At 33.5% G+C, this 20,857-nt stretch overlaps 1 protein-coding gene across 1 annotated transcript in view; it reads left to right on the forward strand.

The window, feature by feature from the left end:
* beta-PheRS (phenylalanine--tRNA ligase beta subunit) overlaps nt 1–20,857 on the forward strand; it is a 93,596-nt gene that overhangs the window by 47,499 nt on the left and 25,240 nt on the right. Inside the window, exons 8-9 of the mRNA XM_075363951.1 lie at nt 5,236–5,443; nt 13,749–13,829. Of these exons, the coding sequence (XP_075220066.1) occupies nt 5,236–5,443; nt 13,749–13,829 (289 nt within the window). The remainder of the gene's footprint in view (nt 1–5,235; nt 5,444–13,748; nt 13,830–20,857) is intronic.

Raw genomic sequence — 20,857 nt, forward strand, 5'->3', positions numbered from 1 at the left:
TATAAATAATAATTGCTTTTGTGTTACATTTAGCTTCTATACATTCATCAAGCAAGTATAAATTGTCATGTCATTTGCATATCAATCAAGAGATGGATAAGACCAGGAGGTGTAATCGAATATTAAGTTCGAGCATTTGAACTGAGCGATACTCTTATTCTGAGCTCTGTTTTTCTGAGTTTTTTGGTATTGTTATGGATTGTGGGACTGGAATCTGACGGTTGAATTATCTTAGAAGTGCTATTACATTTTTTTTCAAGTTTTGGATGCTGGACTGATTTTTTATTTAAATTGTTAGATATTAACCTTGTTGCTTTAGTCAATAGGATCTTTAATTGTCTGTATCTAAGTGATTACGTTGGTACTTTATTAGTAATATATTGTGTACTGATAGTGGCTATTATACTGATGGCTGATAACAAACTTTAGTTATTGATTAATTTTAATTCGATTTTTTTATCATATCGGTTTTGATAATAGGTTGTGTATAATACATACACAGAATACATACTTATACTGTATATAAGTATAAATAGAGTGTGTCTGGCCTACTACTATAGAGGAATCTCCAGAGAAAGAATTCGAGAGTACGATGGAGCCTGAGTCCGGTCAGGCTACTAGCAGTGTGAGATTGGAGGCTGATCAGCCAGAAGGCCTTCCCCTTAAGGAGATCCGCATAGTACCTCCTTAAATCATTTAAGACAGAGGTGAAAGTCCCAGCGGATTCAAAAATTCAAAGTTAAGAAGAAAAGGGAAATTTATGGTACCCTTAAGCAAATACTTTTGTCAACTATGAAAGGTGGTAGTGTTCTCACGAAGACCAGGACGGCCTTTCTCCGGGTAAGGGACTAGGAGATTGGCATACAGCCAGGTGAGATCTTACAGGGGCTGTCTACGGCCTCCAGTCAGGAGTTATTGGCTGACTTGAGAGTGACAATTAGACTAGGTTTTGGAGAAACCAGAGTGGCGATATGTTGTCTCCCGGTACCGATTGTTACACCTATTGTACAAAAGGGAAGGAAGATCGGGTTTGTGAGCTTTAGAGTAGATGTTGATCTCTCTCCGCGAAGCTACCGATGTTTAGAAACAGGACATCTGGCAAGGAACTGCAGGGGTAAAGACAGGAAGGCTGTATGTTGCAACTGCGGGTGTGATGGACATCACACTGTTGAATGTAGCAAAACACTGAAATGTCTTTTGTGGAGGGGCACTGCACCGGCAGTGCCACATGCCCTAAGGGGGCCAATAGTGAGAATAACTGAACCGGGTGTACCTCAACCTGTTAATGGAAATGAAAGTTGCTCAGTTTAATATGAACCTTACGACACTGGCGCTTGACCTGCTGATAAGATATGTCTCGGAGATGGGCATTGATATTGCACTCATCTCTCAGCCCTACATTCCTAGCTCGCAGCTGGACTGGGTTATCTCTGAGGATTGGGGTATGGTCATTTGGCCGATTGCGCACCTACCTGTGTGAGACATTCTCAGAGAGTGTGGTTTCATTAGGGCAAGGTTTGGAGGCATTTATTATTACAGCTGTTATCTTTTGCCTAACATGTCTGTGGAACGATACAAGGAAGTCTTGGCCTCCCTTCTAGAGAGCTCAAAGCTTACTGGGTGGCATTATTGGCTGGGGATTTTAATGCCTGGTCGGTTACCTGGGGGTCACCCAAGACCGACATGAGGGACAGATTGCTGACTGAGGCCGTTGCATTACTGGATCTAGAATGCCTCAACTTAGGAGGTACTAACGTTCAGGAGGAAAACCACTGGGTCCATTATTGATCTTACTTTTGCTACACTGGCTTTGGTGGTGCAGATTTGGGACTGGCGGGTGAATGAAGACTACCTAGTAAGTGATCACCAGGCCATCCTCATGAGTGTTACAGATAGAGGTTCTCCAGAGACTGTGAGAGGCCGGTTCCCTGTGGCTAGAATACGAGGGTTATGGACTCAGAATTTGCAGAAACACTGGATCTCAGTGCGGTACTAAAGGCTACTGCGGCAGAGGACGAGTTCGCATGTCTGGTCAACTGCTTGAAAACAGCATGTGCTGCACTTTTCCCTTGCAGGTATTGTTGGAAGAATCATTTCCAGTATATTGGTGGACAGAAGACATCGCTCGGAAACGGCAGGGATTGCCTTGGGGGCTAGAGGCTCATGTAGCATACGCATCTCTACTCACTAGGACAGTTATACATGGCCCGATATAGGATGTGCAGGAGTGAGCTCAGTAAGCTTATTAGAGACTCTTAAAGGGCATCTTGAAAGCAGTTCATCTCAGAAATTGATACAGACCCATGGGGGAATCCATTTAAAATTGTCGTTAAATGGGCACTAAGAGCTAGAGTCGCCTTATCATTGGTCACTGGAGAGGTTCAGAACATATTTGAGGGACTGTTCCCCATGAGGGGATGGGATCTTTGTGGAAGTTGAGGACAATGTGAATTCCCATCTACTTTTCACCAGAGAGGAGATTACAGCAGCAGTGAAATGGATGCCTCTGGATAAGGCGCCAGGACCAGACCTTTTGCCAAATTTGGCAGTTAAGGTGGCTGTTACAATAATTATTTAGATGAAGGGGTGTTCCCTTACCTCAGAGGTGAAGACGGCAATGCCTGGTCTTGGTTCCCAATTCAGGGAGGGACTCGGTGCTTCCGTCCTCTTAGAGACCACTGGCAATGATCAACACCATACCAAAGATACTTGAGCACATGCTGCTGTAGAGGCTGACCAGAGTTATTGAGGACGCAGAGGGACTTTTGGATAAACAATTCAGTTTTCACAGAGGAAGATCTGCTTTGAACATGGTATCGGAAGTTGTTGGTATGGCAAGGAGAATCATTGGAGGGAGGAAGATCTGCATGCTCATGGCGCTTGATGTTCACAGCGCATTTAACTGTGTGACCTATGACACCATTAGGACTGCGCTGGAGAGTGTGAGAGTCCCTCATATCTGAGAAGGATAATTCTCTCCTATCTCAGTGAGCACAAATTTATCTGCAAAGTGAAGGACGGAACGGTCGAACGATGCATAGATAGAGGAGTTCCACAAGGGTCGATCTTTGGGGTGGTCCTTTGGAATATAGTGTATGATGGCATATTTCACACCCTTCTACCACCAGGTGTCACTCTTGTAGGTTACATAGACGACTTGGCCCTTGTGGTAGTCCGCTGAGAGAGTCCATCACTCAGATACAAGGCTCATACACAACAGTCAAAACCTGGATGGCAGGAGTTGGGTTAACTATGGCTCCAAATAAGACATAGATTGTTGTGATTACAACAACCAAGATTGTGCTTGAGGGCCAAAGGATAGTTTCAAGAACTACGATAAAATATCTTGGAATATGGGTGGACGCCAGGATACGTTTTGGCACCCACGTCTTGGAGGCCTGCTCGAAGGCTGAAAAAGTCATACGTCTGGTTGCCAGATTACTGCCAAACTGTGGGTGACCAAGGCAGCAGTGGAGGAGGCTACTGTCTGGAGTGATATACTCCACATTACTTTACGGTGCTAAAATATGGGGAGGGGTCATTAGATACGGTATATACAGAGGTGCTCTCAAATCAATACACAGAAGGAGCTGCCTCCGTATTACAGCTGCATATCACACAGTTTCTCAAGAGGCAGTCAAAGTGTTGGTGGGAATATTACCTGTCGATCTGGAGATCACCCGCAGAAAGAAGATTAAAGAACAATGTGCATCAACACCTGCAGAAAAAAGGAGAGTGGCTAGCTCCATCATAGAAGAAATGAGGAGAGAATGACACATGTGGTGGGACACTAATGATAGAGGTAGATGGACACACCACATAATTAGGGACCTGAGAAGTTGGTGCTAAAAGGCCCATGACTCACTGGATTACTGTCTCACACAGTTTCTAGCAGGCCATGGGGGATTCAGAAATACCTTTTTAGGTTTAAGCTAGATCACTCTGCTAGTAATCCAGTGTATGTAGACAAGGAAGAGATAACATATCACGTCTTCTTTCGCTGCCCCCCATGGCCGATTTGAGGATGCTAGGAGGGAACTATTGGACACCATAGAAAACAGGGAAATGTTCCTCCCAGACGAACTGCAGCAGATCGTGTTGGAAAGTGCAGAAAACTGGATGACTGTAGCAAGGTTTCTAGGAAGATCATGGAGTAGCCGTACGTCTGGAGAGGAGTCTCGCAGGGGTAGAAGAAGGGGTCATCAGAGGGTGCAGGGATGGACAGGCACGCGACTGAGAGCCTAGGAGGTTCCCCGTACATGTGGGAATTGCCTGAGTGTGTTGAGGTCACAGGCACTCCACTCCAACGTCTGATGGTGACCCTTGAGGTAACTATACTATGGTGTTCGATTGTCTGTGAGGTGTTAGTTTATGTGATTGGATGTGGCTGGCTTTGATGTGATGTGTGGAGCGTGCGGCGTGAGATATGTTTTCTGAGTAATTGGATATTGTGGAGTGTGTGGTGAGATTTAATCTGATGTTTGGTATCTTGTGGGTGTGAGGTTCGTGTCTGTTGACTGTAGTGTCTGAATGTGTGTGAGGGCATACGCCCCCTTCCTGAAGTAATGCACACCAGCTGTACCAGGAAGGGTAGGCAGCCAGGGGTGAAGGTTTAGTAGGTAGTGCCCAGGAACACTACACATTTAATAAGCTGTTGGCGAGCCTGACACTGCCCAGGCGCTGTAAATGGGATTCCTCTACTTCTTCGAGGAGGTAATTGTTAGATGGAGATTTTAAAACCAGAGTATGGGCTTATCCAGAAGTGAAGGATAATTCTGACTCTAATTTATTACTGATGAAGTGTATTTTGAAATTTAAAAATTGAAAACTGAGATCAAGGTGACGGGATACAGACATAAAAGAAAATGATATAAAAACGAGGTTTGAACAAAACCTTCAGGCCTAAATCTGGATCTATGAAACTACTGTAAAATCTATGAAACTAAATCTGAATCTAATGTAAAAAATCTTGAAAGTTTCTTTTGTAGAAATTGCTGTGAAATTTCTACAAGAGAAGTTTCAGTAGAAAATTAATAGCTACATATGAAAAAGCAAATGATTGGGTTTTTGCACAAAACAAAAAGAAATATGAATAACAGGAGTCCAAAGGAGGTTTACATTTCAAACTTAGAACATTCTCCTGTTTATGATTTTAGATATTTTGTTTAAAAAAATGCTAAAATTAAGTTTTATTGAACCTCAGGAAAATATTTATTATGCTTTTTTTGTTGTTAGTGAAACACCTGCTAAGCTTGCTGAACTGCTGTCTAAGATGTGCCTAAAAGCTAAACATGTCAATGTTGGTAGTGAATTATTAGTTGAAGTACCTCCAACCAGACATGATATAATTCATCCTGTTGACATATATGAGGATGTCGCCATTGCATATGGATATAATAATATTATAAAAACTATTCCAAAAATTAGTACAATATCAAATCAAGTAAGTTTATTTTGAAATTTCTTATATTAGATTCGATTTTTCCAACACATGAGGTGCAGTACTTAAAAACACAACAGGCTGCACAAATGTGATTTATTATTATACTAGTGCATTTTTTATCCTCTTCAACAAACTTCCTTCATTTATACATAATGATTCACATAGTATTCCTGGCGCATTCTGAGCATCGTCTACTATTGAAAGTAACGAAAAACATATCTATAAACATGGATCTGAAAACACTTTTAGTTACAGCTAGCGAAAGATATCTCCCCAATTCGTAGGGAAGAGTAAAGTAAAACCATACTGAAATTCTAGAAATAAAACTATACCAAAGTAAGGGGTAAGCTTGATGGTTTCTTATGGCTTTTGACCTGACAAATATAATAAAACAGGTTTCAGAACCATATCTCACTATTTTTATAATATCTGACATAAATGTTGGGTAAAATTAACAAAAATAAAATGACATAGCTCGTTTTTGCCAAAAGAATTGGACTTTAATTTATCACACAAATAAACTGCATAGGCTAATAATATGAAAATCTGCAATTTAACAAAGCCTGAAAACAAAAGAACTTTAAATCATCTTTTTTTATAATCATATACTTATAAACATAACATCCATAAACATAGTGTAACTGGAAAACTGTTGCATTACTGACATATTCTGTAATAATAAAAATTAGCAATAAACAAATGTCATTAACTTAGAAAAATAAACTACAGTAATTCTTATCATTGGCACTGGCCTTTTCTGATTTATGAACATGTTCATACTGATCATTAAATAATTAAAACTTGCATTTCTAGTTTGTAATAGAAAAAAGGCCACGATAATATTCCAGTGTAAAAAAGAAAGTTAATTACAATATAATCAAATTGTAATAAGTAATCATATAAATAGAATTCATTTAGTAAGCAAGCTTTCTTGAAAATATTTAAGTTTCTTAGCCATACTCATGTTAATAACTTCTTTTTTCTAATTTGTAAAAATAATTTAATACTTGATTAAGCAAAACAATATTTAACATTGATTAAAAATATTAACAACAGCAATAATCTAACACATTAAAATTATGTAAAATAGAAGAAGTTCGAATAACAAAGTTTAGTACTTAAATAAGACAGAAACAAAATTATAAATAATTATTGTCAAATGACTATAACTGACTCATTAAAATTGTTATTTTCCGAATGAAATGAAAACTTTGTGCAGTTACATGAGTCAATGAAATACAATAGAAAACATTCCTGGAAGTCACTAAAATGTATATAAAATATTATCAACCAACACATTCATGTCCATGAATGTTTGTGTCATATAAAGTTTTTTTTATAATTCTGATGTACTATTTAATTACAAGTTGATTTTATAATAACAATAGTTAGCATTAATAGCACATAAAATATGTTACAGATGAAAAATAATAACACAACCTTTATCTAAGCCACCTTTCATGACTATACTTGAGTGAAGAAATGGTTTTTTAAGCCTATCTTGAATTTCAAATTCATAATGTACAATTAATTGAGTATTTCACTAATTTTACTAATAACATAACTGTTTAATATAATAAATAATGAATAATTTTAAATTGCCTTAATCACACATAATTTTTTGTACAAAGATGAACCGTGAATTAAAGTACACATATTACATACAGTTTATCATTGGCGTAATCTACAATGGTGTATCAGAAAATACAGAGGTAACACTTTGTTACTAGAAATTGGATAATACGGAGCATCACAAATTTGTAACAACCAGTTTGGAAAGATCCTGCTTCGATAAATTTGGCTGGTTTGGTTAAATTTGACTGAACCACTTTCAACACTAGACATTATCTACTGAATTTAAAAATTAACTTATCAAAGAAACGAGACAAAACAATCATAGAAACCTGTGAAATCACGAAACACTGAGGAGTACAACAAGACGATATAGCGACCGAGTATTACCACACAAAAATCAACGTTTCTAATACAAACACGTTTATGAATGCACAAAGGTGATGAATATAACCACACAATACAAGAGAGAGAGAAATGAGAGCGAATCGCAGGCATCCACACATCGTGGAAATCTGACCCGAACTAACAAAAGGTGGCGTGATGAGAAGAGGGGAAAACAAACTAGGCCGTAGACAAAAGAGAGTGTGTGTGTTGACGTGCAAGTATTGGTGCGAGAAAGAAACAGCATAAACGGGAAGTTTGGGTACGATAGACATAACATAGATTGTTTTTATAACCAAGCAGACCATTAAAGAATTACGTAAGACTGATAAAATAATTTCTGAATACGCACAAGTTGAAGAATGACATCATCGCAGACAAAGAAAATTAGACTTCTAGGAATTTTGACGCAAAATAAAAAATTAGAGATAACAAAAACAGTTAAGCTTAATTTGACTAAATAGAAATTGTTTTTATGAAACATTATGACCACAACAGACAAAATAATAACAAAAACATTATTGGATTAAAACTACTTTACGCATTGGCGTAAACAATAAAATAGAAACGTTTGTTGCCTAAAAACACTTTTTACATCTGTAATATAAAAACTGTAAATGGATAATAAATACAAAAATTTATTATCAAAACTTGTAGATAATTTAATTCTGAGAAAATATGTAGACCGTTTCATTATAAAATAATTTATTCTGAAAACTTTATAAATATTTTTTTTATTTCTCTTAAACTTCATACATTATACTACTTCTCTAAATAATCAAGACATGAATTAAAACATTTATCATAGCAATACACCAGCATCAATATACCCTCATCGTATTCTTCTGTCACCAGTCCATTTAGCTACTGATTAACAGCATTTTTAGTTCATCATCACCCACGAATTGCTTACCACTCAAAAATTCTTTCAACTTCCCAAACAAATGGATATCAGAGGGAGCTAAGTCTAGACTATATGGTGGGTGATTGTAAATTTCCCATCCAAATGTTCTTAGTAAATTATGTATCAGACCCACTACATGTGGACAAGCATTATTGTGCAGCAGCATGATGCCATCGGTCAGCTGTCCATGTCGCTGATTTTTAATGGCGTGCTTTTGAGTTTTGCCGTAGGCTTTTGCATTTTATAGTCATTCCATGTGGCATGAACTCAATCAGTAGTATGCCAAACCGATGGCCAAACGGTTGTGGCCATCAGTTAGCATCCAAGTGGCTGTGGCTTCATCTTTGTTGGCCTGGTTGGTGATTGAGGATGACACCATTCACTTGATTACCATTTTATCTCTGGAATGTAATACAAAACCCATGTTTCATCGCTGGTAACAATTGAATTAAGGAACTCATCACCTTTTTCTGTGTAGCGTATCAAAGATTCCAAAGCAGATCCCAATTCGTATTTTTTTGTGATGTTCCATTAAGACATGTGGCAGCCAATGTGTACAAACCTTTCTGAAGCCTAAATGGTCATGAACAGTGCGACCAATAACAGCTCTTGAAACATCAGGAAAAAGAAGGTCCAAGTCAGAAATCGTTGAGCAACAATCTTTTCTGATTTCATCAACACGTTTCAACAAGTCCTCGGTGATTATCAAGGGCCTCCCCAAATGGTTTTCATCATACACATTAATTCTGTTATTTCTAAACTTTTCACACCATTTTTGGACACTTCTTTCACTCATTACATTATTACCGTACACAGCAACCAACTGCCTATGAATTTCAGCCATCTTTAAACCATTAAAATGTTAACATTTTAATGGTTTAAAGAACATATGACTCCATGTGTTTCACAGTTGACAGCAACATTAATTTTCCTATTCATTTTACAACATAATAACTCATACATAATCAAAGATACTACAAAGCGACAACTTACAGACAACAATGCATTGTGTACATTACTAGTGTGGTCATGAACGACACAGGTTGGCCAACCTTAGGGAGAGAAATTTCCCAGCGGTCTTTACTTTAGAAATATCCCTTGTAGATATAAAATAGTCCAATAAAATGCAAATATAAGTTCAAAAAATTTGATTTTATTACCAACACCTACCATTTGAAAATGAAGGGCTTACTTGAACAAAGCATGTTACACTCGTACACTCATGTAACTTGAGATTCAAGAATAGTAATGAAAGTCAAATTGTAGTAATACAAGGATGAAGATAATATCCAGTAGAGCAATGACACTTAAATTATTAAAAAAATAATTTTACACAAATTGCCTAAAAATTAATTAAGTAACTTATCTATGGTAGTTGTGTGTTATTAAATTAATTTAAAAATTGACAGATAATGTAAATTATTAAAGTGAAATTTCTTCATAAAGGTTATTGATTAACATATACAATTTAGCAGTTAGAACTAGCATGCTTCTACCCTGTGAAAATTTTGTCCCATTTTCTGTTTATATAAAATATATACATAAATGTATACATGCACATCTATGTTTTTGAGATAAATTTCTTGTGATCTAGAAAATACATGCCCTATACCTCATGTTATTGACATAGTGGAAAAAATTTTATCAAAGCTTCTTTTTAGTAATCATGGTTGTCATGTACGAAGGACGTTCAGTAATTAACAAGACAAATTGATGTAGAGAAAAAACGGTTCATTCAATGACAGTGAAACTTTTGTGGGTCAAGTTGGCAATCTTAGGAAAACATCACCAGTTCAATCATAATTAATCTAAACATAACCTCTGTGAGCTTCTGATAAAACATAAAATTTAAATAAAATACAAAAAAACAAAATTTTATAATTTTTAAAGAATAGATTTTTAATAAACAAAAAATGAACTTACTGTTGTTGGGATTTGCAAAACAATGTAGTAGGACTATGTTGCTTATGCTTCTCTCTTGAGTTTTACAAAAAAAAATTACAATAACTCAACAAATCAAAAAATATTACCAACAGCGATGAATAATACATATTAGTAATAAAAATAAAGAAAAATGACAATAAACACATTTGATTCAGTACTCCCATAACTAGTCTACTTGAGTTCGTAGAACCACTATTACGTAACTATTTGTACACATCAGAACTTAACAAAATATCTTATTAATACTTATAATACTAGGGAATTGGCCAATCCAAAATTAATTTTAATTATAATTTTAAGCATAATTTGTCATTATGACATGTTACATTTTCAATAATATTTTTTAATGTTATTTTAAAAAAAGGCAACGGATAAGTAATCTTCTGATAAATCCATGAAATGTTTTTATGGCAAGGCCTTTGACATTAAATTCTCATACTTGTATTCTGTACAAATCATAGTTTATGAATTTCCTGATCAGTTTTCTTAATATACTCACTGCACTAAACTAACCACGTAAAAATCCAACACAAAAAACTGATGCTTTCCGATGGTCTCACCGGTCTAATTGCGCCACTATTTTTCTGAATTATCGTGTAAGTATGTGTTTTCACACAATCATAATGCTCGTTGTATAGAAAACGTTTGTTCATATCAAGCATGATGTCATTTCTTAAAATTCTATTTTAAGCAGGAATTTTTGATATTTAATGAATCATGCTGCTATTAATTTAACTTTTACGTTTTTAAAAATATCATCCATCAGCATATCAAGTAATCCATATAACAAAATAATTGATATAAAATAAATTCAAAAATTTAAATAAGCCAATTCAACTTCATTTAAATTTAGGTCAGAATTTACATTGGTTACACCTCTTTCATTGATTTCAGAATGTCAGCTCTACTTGAAACATGTACACTGGAAGAGCAGTGTCAGTGATAAGATTTTTGCTATCAGAAGGAGTGAAACAGATGGAAATTTACTCAAGAATGTTGAAACAGTATGGTGAAAATTGTTTAAATGACAGTAACAAGTTAAGTGGGTGGATCAGTTTAATTTGGGCAGAAAAGTGTGAATAATCTCCATTGCTCTGACCAGTTGAAGTTTTGACTACTACACTGCAAAATCACATAAATGAGCTTATTCGCGAAGACAGGCGAGTCAAAATTTCCCAAATTGCTGGTTTGTGTAATATTAGTGTTGAAACCACACATTAAATCATTCATGATGAGCTGAATTATCGCAAAATATCTTTGAGATAGATTTCAAGACAGTTGACTCAAGCCCATAAAGACAACCGAATTCACATTTGTTCGGAGCTCAAAGAACTGTTTGAACTGGAAAGTAATGAATGTCTTTCTAGATAGTATAGTAACCTGTGCTGAAATGTGAATACACCATTTCAAGTTCGAATTCAAACTGTAAACTCTTGAGTGGAAACCTTTTCGCCCACCAAAAAAAATGTTAAACTCATGTCAGCTGGTAAAGTGTTGTAAATAGTTTCTGGGACTCACAAGGCCCAATTTTTAGAAGAACAATGTATCTTAAACAGTGAGTACTATTCTAACATGCTCAAGCAGAAAGTGAAACCCATGATAAGGCAAAAACATCAAGGCACTCTCTCAAAAGGTGTGATTCTCTTGTGTGGCAATGCGCGTCCCCACATTGCTCAGAGAATGAGAAAAACGTTTGAGAAGTTGGGTTGGAAGGTGTTACCAGATTCTCCTTACAGCCCAGACCTTACCCCATCCGATTTTCATTTGTTCAGCCTGCTCAAAGACTTTTTACCCAGCAAGAAATTCGATGACAATGAAACAGTCAAAAAAGCAGTACCAATATGGTTCAAAACAGCAAGGTAAGGACTTCTGTGCTGTGGGAATCAGAAAGTTCATAGAACGGTGAGATAAGTGTCTAAATATTGCTGGAGACTATGTTGAAAAGGAGTGAAAGTTTCATTATCACTGAATAAATTGTTTTTTTCTCTACGTCAGAATTGTTTTTTTCTCTATATCAAGTTTGTCTTGTTAATTATTGAATGTCCCTTGTACTTGTTCTAATCATTTTTTAAAAGTAATATATATATATTTATAAATAATACTTAAGAAACACTGTAAGTATAATAATAAGTATATAATAATACTTTTTCTCTTAAAAACTATTCAATTTATTTGTATGTATAGCCCAAAATGAAATATTTTGTTTTATGTTTGAAAGAAATATTTTATAAATGAAATTTTGTATACTGTAATAAATACTCTAATATTTTGAACTATTGCAACTACGAAATAATCCTATAAAATAATTTTGTACTTCAATGAATACTTTTTACCCATAAAATGTATTGTAACAGTAATCATATACTAATTATTGATAAATCTTGTTTTAATGTTAATACATATTATTTTTTTATTACCACTTCTTCAGATATTCTGTAAACTAGGAAACTTATGAAATTTCTTATATCATTGAAAGGTGTGATCTCTTTTTCCTAAAATTAAATTAATAATAAATTTAAGGTTTGATAGGTTATTGTAGTGGATGAATAAAAATAAGATGTATTAATTAAGCCTTCGCAAGATAAAATAAGATAAATATTTTCTAGTCAGAGATGTTGAAAATACCTATCTAAAAATATTTATTTGTGTATATATATTTATGTTAAATAGAATCATAGTGAATTTATTATACCAAAAGTATCTCCTTGATGTAAAACTTAGAAAAAGATCTCTATTGAAGAACTCAGTAATCCTAATAAAGTAAATAGGAAGAATACAAACTTATATTATGAACCCTTGCTATCTGAAATAAACAACACTATGTATAAAGTTGTTAACACACCAAAGTGTTCTCATTTTCAGTCACACTACTTCTAATTTTAAAAGCTTTTAACATATTTCAACTTAATAGAAAAAGAAGATTCAGGTTGTAGTTTCTGTTAGTGCTGTGTAATTTAATTGTGGGATTTTGAGAGTGTAAAAATACAGAGTAAAATTCAAGTGGTGCTACTAAATAAATATATTTTTAAATCACTGAAATAGTTACATTAAATTCCTAAATAATTTTAAAAAACTATATAGAAAAAAGCAGCTTATTGAAAAATATCAAATTTCTTCACTAAAATACATGAATTGGACCATGCTGAGCTGTTAGAATAAAAGCATTCACAACTTGCTGTACTCCTCTGTAACTGATGAAACAAGAAATAATCATTACTGAAGATATGTGGCTTAGGAACAAGATCCATTTGTCCTTCAGAGCTATGTGCTTAGCATCAAATCGTTTCCTTATGTATGTGCAGTATTGTTATTATTGATATACTGCATAAAGGCTATAATGATTTTTATATTGTCTTTATCTTTTCTGTATACTGAAATTTCTGTAATTTACGTAACAAAAGCAAATGTTCTTTCATGTTTTTAAACTTTTTTCTACTTACTTTCTTTTTACTTTTATTATATACATTTTTTCTGTTTAATATGTTTTCATTATTTTTACAGTTTCCATTAAATAAATTATCTGACCAAGTTCGAGAGCAGATTGCACAAAGTGGATTCACAGAGACACTTACATTTTCTTTAGTAAGTATGAGTAAAGATATTATAGTTCGTTTATTTAAAGTATCACCTAAATTGTTAATATACTGTTTTTTTTTACTAATTTAATGTGACATTTTTATTAAAGTTCAGTAAAAATATATGACTTCACCTGCCATCAAAATCGCAATATTTATTTAATTAGATAATCGTAATGAATGTTTTTTAGCATATGTATGATATACTCATAAAAAAATCTCTGACTGCAGAACATACTTACTTCATTTGTGTGTGTTGAATGTAGTATATTTGTTTTTATACTTCTTACTTGCGTATTATTATTATTATCTTTATTACCATTTTAATTCAGATTTCTGTTTATTTATATTACTCTGTCAATGAATTTTGGACTGGGGATTAGATTTTTGTTGTGTACCAATTTTATTATACAGTTATCTTTTTTTTTTACACACATAATATTTTTTTTAACATCTGTTAAAGTGTGTTGTTCAGTAAGTGACTTTCAAGTATAACTTTGAATTGTAGTTGTGTTATCAGTATATTTCCATTAAAGCTTTATAATCTTTAAATGGTGGATGTAAACTTTCAATCAGTTAAGCTGCAAGTAGTTTGTTCAGTTAGTTATGTGTAATCCTAAACAACAAGTTAAGGGGCCATCTTATGTATGTAGAAATGGTGGGATGCAATATGAACCTTGACATTTGTCTAATTATCATGGGCATTGACGTTCAGTTTGTTTATTTGTTAAAATAGGCTGACATCCAATGATAGTTACTAGGATGGATGATAATGAATTTTGTAACATTTCAAAAATGTCTTACCTGTCTGGGACTCAAATCCAGAACCTCCAGATGAAAGCCAGTGGTGTTACCACTTCACCATGGAGATTGATAGTATTTTGATGTGTAAAGAATTTAAGGTATTGCCCAATTAGAATCATATTTTAAGCTAAAACATTTTTGTTTGTTTTTGATATTAAAAACTTAAGCTTGTCTGTATGTTATTATTTGGGTAAAATAAACTAAAATAAAATAAACTATCTGATATATTAATGAATGTGAATAATTGTTAAATATACTAAGAGACCTGATAATAAAGTTGAATTTATCATGATAAATTTTTTCTTTACTGGGTATCACATTGGTGCAATTTAAAGAATCTCCTTGGGAAGTTATGCACTATTAACAATAACCAAAAGCTATTGTGGAATCCCATCAGTATCACCATGTATCAATTTTGATAATATGAAGATGCGTACCTTCAGTGATGTTCATTGAAAAGTATATTTTCAAGAATTTTCGGGAAAAAAGGTTTACAGGGATTAGCTCCAGTTAAGGAACCCATTATTCCATAGTTATGTGTTAATATCTCACCAATGGTAGTGATCTCACCAAAATACAGTTTTATGTTCGCAAATATTCAAAACATTTATTTACTACAAAATTCATCTTATTTATTATATATATATATATAAAATACTTTTTGAAAATTCAACTAATTCATCAATGTACTGACCACTGGGCCAAATTAAACTCAAAAACAGCAACTTAACCACTGAACACAGTAATAGAAAAACCTAAAATAACTAATACCAATAGTTGACTTTCACAGCATCCCACATAATCAGTCGGTGTATAATTCTACAATTACATCAATCATACAAAAAACAAAAAAGAAATAAAAATTTTTAATTTAGTAAACATAAATTCCAACAACCACAAAATTTTTTACACAACTTCTCTGCCTTACTGGAATGATTGCCGGATCATATAAATTGATTGTAATTGGGGATAAGCATGAGCCTGTTATTACCAGAACAATAAATAAATGACTGCCTGATTGTTACTTGTTAGAAACAAATTCTCTTCTGTACAAAAATTTTCTACCAGCTTGTAAATTGATAAGTTCTTAATTAAATTTTTCCTATAAACTTACAATAAGATCTCTGATTTTTGACAAGTTCTCAAATAAAAAGTCTATATTTTTTACCGTAATCCATGCTTCAATGTTCTTGCAATTTACACATTCCAAAACAGAAGTCACTCAAAAAAAAAAACTGCTAAGTTTCATTGGATTATTATCAGAGTTTATATTATTTCTAATACTATTCTTAAAGAAAAATGTTTTAAGTCATTTAGAAACAAGCCTTCTAATATGCTTTGTGATCATTTTATGGTTAAGTAAGTCTTTCCTCTCAAAATATCCATCATTGTAAGTATATTGTAATGTTTTAATATCCATTTCAAATTCTTTCTTTTGAGATAAGTGTTGCTGTTTTAGCAACTTATCTCACTGATTGGGAAGATTATTTTATTAAATTTAAAGGTCTAATTTAAAAATTTAATATTTTACTAAAACTCTGAATCGTATTCAGTCATTTACTGTAATTGTATAAAGAAGAAAAATCGCAGTTTTGAATATATTATGAAGGTGAATCAAATTTAAATGGTATCCTACGCAGCAAGCAGTTCCCAGCTGGATGGCGAATGGTGGTTAATGTTTGATGTGCTAAAGAGGGTGAACCAGCTTGGTTAGCTCCTTCGCTCTATTCTGTTGTCAATACAGCCATAAGTGAGGAAGAGGTTCCGTCATCTGTTGCACAATGTATAATCATAAAGTCTTTAACTAATGAAGGTGTTAATCCCGTGGAAATTTTAACTCATTTAAAGGTACAGTTTGAGACGCTACTCAATCCCAGAACCAAGTGTATATGTGGGCCAGACAATCGTAAGGGTGAGCAAGAAAGTGTAGAAAACGAAAGTCATGATTGATGCCCAAGGTCAAGTCTTACAGCTGAACATTCGTGCTGTTTGAGAGCTTATCGAAGGTGATTGTCAATTCACTGTTGAAGAAATCCTGTCAGAAGTGCTCAAATCAGCCATGGAAGTGCTCAATCCATTATCACTGATCATCTTGGCTTTAGAAGAATTAGTGCTAGATTGCTTCCGAGGTTGTTGACTGAAAATCAGAAACAGTTGAAGTTGGAGATTTGTGAGAGACTTCTGAATCAATTTAGACAAGAAGGAGATGATTTTTTGAGGCCCATCATCACATGTGATGAAACATGGGTCCATCATTACACTCCAGAGTCAAAAATGACATGTAAGGAGTTGTGAAGGAAGGATGAGGACTGCCCAGTGGAAGCCAAAACCCGTCTGTTAGCCAGAAAAGTTCTTTCAACAATTTTTTTTGACTCGAGGGGAGTTTTACTCATTGATTTTCTCTATAATTAATGAATGGTGAATGTGGCTTACTATTGCCAGCTGCTACAGTCAACAAAAGCTGCCTACCAAAACAAAAGACAGGGTATATCCATCAGAGATGTCATCCTCCATGACAACACCAGGCCGCACACTGCAATTTTGACAAGGGATAAATTGGGAAAAATGCACTGGGAAACCCTCGACCACCCTCCATATAGTTCAGATTTGTCCCCCTGTGACTATTTTTTGTTTGTACCCTTGAAGGAACTGCTTAGAGGGGAACAATTTGAAGACATTGAGGAGCACATGCCCAGTTGGTTGACAACTCGTCCTCAAGCCTTTTATGAACAAAGAATATTCAGTCTTCCAAATCGTTGGCAAAAGTATGTAGTTCGTACAGGAGGCTATATAGAGAAATGATGAAGGTATGAATTGTATGTATTATTAATCAATAAATTTATTAAAAAAATTACCGTTTATATTTGATTCACTCTTGTAATAACTGTCTGCAAAGTGTGAGTGAGTATTCAGACTACAATTTTCAGCTTTCTACGTGAAAAAGTACAGTTTTAAAAAAAATGTTGATTGTACTTTTAAATTTTAAGGTGAACAAAACTTCAAATATTTATACATAACAAAGTAAATTATACATACACAGTATACATTTTTCCTCTAATTAATTCTTTTAAGTATCCCTTTTTTACAGTCATGTATTCCTAACAATTGTACAATGGATCTTGTCTGACTGGTCAATGTGGATTTTGGTCTATCCCTCAGGCTTTGTTTTTAAGCGTTGGCAAGATAGATTTTATATGTTCAATAACCATTCAATTTAAATGTCAGCAGTTTTATTTTAAGTAATTATTGTTTCTTCTATGTTATGTTCTCTTTTCTGCTACCTCTACTCATCTTTGGAAGGTTGTTTTTATCTTTTAACAGGTCATACATATTTTTTCATACTTAGGTCTCGGTTACTTGTAATGTTCATAACCGTACAGAAAAATTATTGTTTTGTGCAGACCTAATTTTTTTTCCAAAAACTGTTGAATAGAATCAATCATTGACATCTTTCCTTACCTTAATCTCATCAAGATCAGGAGTTCTTCTAATTTTATATCGCTATTTTTTTCTAGCACTGTATTACAATTTTGATTTAAGTTAATCATCCATTCCTTTGTTATCGTCAACTTCCTTTCCAATCCCGTTGCCTGCATGATCTAGATTAAACTTTCTCTCTGAGCGTTACCATACTTTTTTGGAAGTCTACAAACAATATATGTTCATCTTATCTTAATTATTATTTTTTCCCATAAATTCTCTTTAATTGAAAATATATAATATCATTAAATTATTTCATTCCAAATCCATGCTGATATACCTCTATCTTTCCTTCATATCTTTTCTTTGTTGGAGTAACCATTGCAAGAAGACCTTGATAGGTAATATGCGATAGAGCAATTCCCCTGTTATTATCATTATTATCTTTGGCTTTCTTTTTACATATTTGCTTATTATCACCATTCTCCATTTTCAGTAAATGAAAAATGATTACTTTTGTATTATACATAATACAAAAAATTAAAGTGGACCATCTAATACAGTATTGGCAGATTTAGTAATCTATTAAATCATGAAATACATGAAGTTTTGATTGATAGAGCTTGAGTTAATTTTATCAGAAACTGCTAGTCGTGTTGTCTTCATCAAGATCTTATATGCCAACTTATCTATATATTTTAACATTTTAGAAAAACATATCAATATGATAAAGATGGTATGTTTAACTAAAAGAGTTATTTTAAGTCTTCTGGCCAGTTAAGCTCAAAACAGTCAGCAAACTTTGTAACATGGAAGTTGTTGTTTTCATTCCTAAAGCAAATGACATTTTGTTCATGCTACTGCTCCTAATATGTCTAAGTTAGATGACATCAAACATGATAAGAATTTAGATATTCATTTATTTCACATTATGCTGGCATCATTTAAATTAGTGAAGGGCATTAGATCTTAAACATGCACAGTTTTCAGATATTAGAAAAAGAGTATGCTAATTGCTTGTAAAGTGTGAAAAATATGAGCACAAATGATCAAAACAGATCAAAAATAAGTTTTGATAATTTTCAGGTTGTAAAACCCTGTATATAATTCATGTTTATTTCTGAAGTACTTACAGTTCAGATCATCTCTAAATTGTATGAGATTTTTAACAGTTTTACTTTTCCAATAATCAAAGATTTTATTTTATTTCAGATTATTGTTAATGATATTGCTTTTTCTATGAGGTATGTAGCTCATTTGCAAATAAGGCGTTAATACGTACTTTATGTATCAAACTAGTTTCACCAGGTAATGCACTGCCATCATCATTGACTTGGTATTTCTTACTTTTCAGTATGTGGGCAGACCACACACCAGTACAAGGTTGCTGTTCTATTATGCAGTGGATTACATACATTATGAATTGTAATACACCGAAATAACAGATTTATTTGCTGTTTCTGTTTTTATGTGGTTTTATGTCAGTGTATAATTATGACTACAATTATTATAAATTATATTGTGATCCAATTCCTAAATGCAAAAGTCCATAATACACCAAAATCCTCCGTGATGTAAATTTAGAAGTCTACAATAATAAAGAAAATAAAGTGAGGCATAGTATCATGAGTTTAACAAAAGCCATATAAATGTTCACAATGAGGAGTGTGAGATCTTGTGATCAGAAAGATGGCATTGTCGAAGAAATGTTTGAGTAAATGGAATCCCATTTTCCATTTTCAATGGAATGGAATCCAGACATTTTATAAACTCCAATCCAAATAGTCATACTATGTGAATAGCTCATGAATATATTATTTTATGTACAAAAATTGTTATTAGAACAAATTGCTTTCTGTATTGTGATAGATGATAAAATACAAATTTCTAATGTCAATTTCAAGGCAAAACAACTATCCATGTGGTGGTGATATTATTCAAGTTCAAACGGATTATGGAGTGTTCAGTTGGCATTAACACTGAAACAGTATGTCACAAATTGACTTACAATAGATCTTCAGTATTACATGATATTTTAGAGTTTACTGAATAGCAAATAACATTGATATCTTTAAGAAGGGATGTATCGAAACAAAAAAATCTGTGCTTTTCATAAAACTGAATATTTAAATAAATATTTTCATATTAATGGGAAAAGTTGCTCTGACCCTTTTAGCTGTCACACTAAACCGGCTAAGAAATATCTTTGACACTTTCAACAAGCAATTCAAATTTAAAATTTATTCCAAGCAGAGCACTGTGTTCAAATTGCCTAAATAAAATACAAAAACCACAAGATGATACAGAAAGCAAACTGGAATGTCAAGATATATTTGAGCATCAGTGTGTTGTACTCCAGTTGGTGAATAAAGCCTGTTCAGCTGTTGGCATTTCCCCCATTAAGGTTCAAAAATTATCAAGCAGCGCAAAGGAACCAACTTTAAATAATAAAGTTACAAAAATAAATGAGTCAGTTACCAGTAAATTAAATGATTCCTTTGATTTAAATATTTCTACAGAAGAAACCAGATTAGTTCCACAAAATTATGCTGATTTAGATAGAGAATTAATCATTAAAATAAAGGATAAAATGAAAACGGTTACATCAACCCAGGAAAAAGTAATAATATTTTAAGTGTATTACCAAGCAGCTGGAGCATTCAAAAAAATTCAAAATGAGTTTAGTGTTAATCAGTATTTAGCCTATCAATCCAAACAGTTGGTTACAATATGTGGAATTTTGTCACAAATCGGCAAAAAGAAACCCAGTCACGGTGATGAAAATGTTTTAAATGTGTCCCAAGATTTTAC

Source organism: Lycorma delicatula, chromosome 1, assembly GCF_047948215.1.
Source record: "Lycorma delicatula isolate Av1 chromosome 1, ASM4794821v1, whole genome shotgun sequence".
Lineage (NCBI taxonomy): Eukaryota > Metazoa > Arthropoda > Insecta > Hemiptera > Fulgoridae > Lycorma > Lycorma delicatula.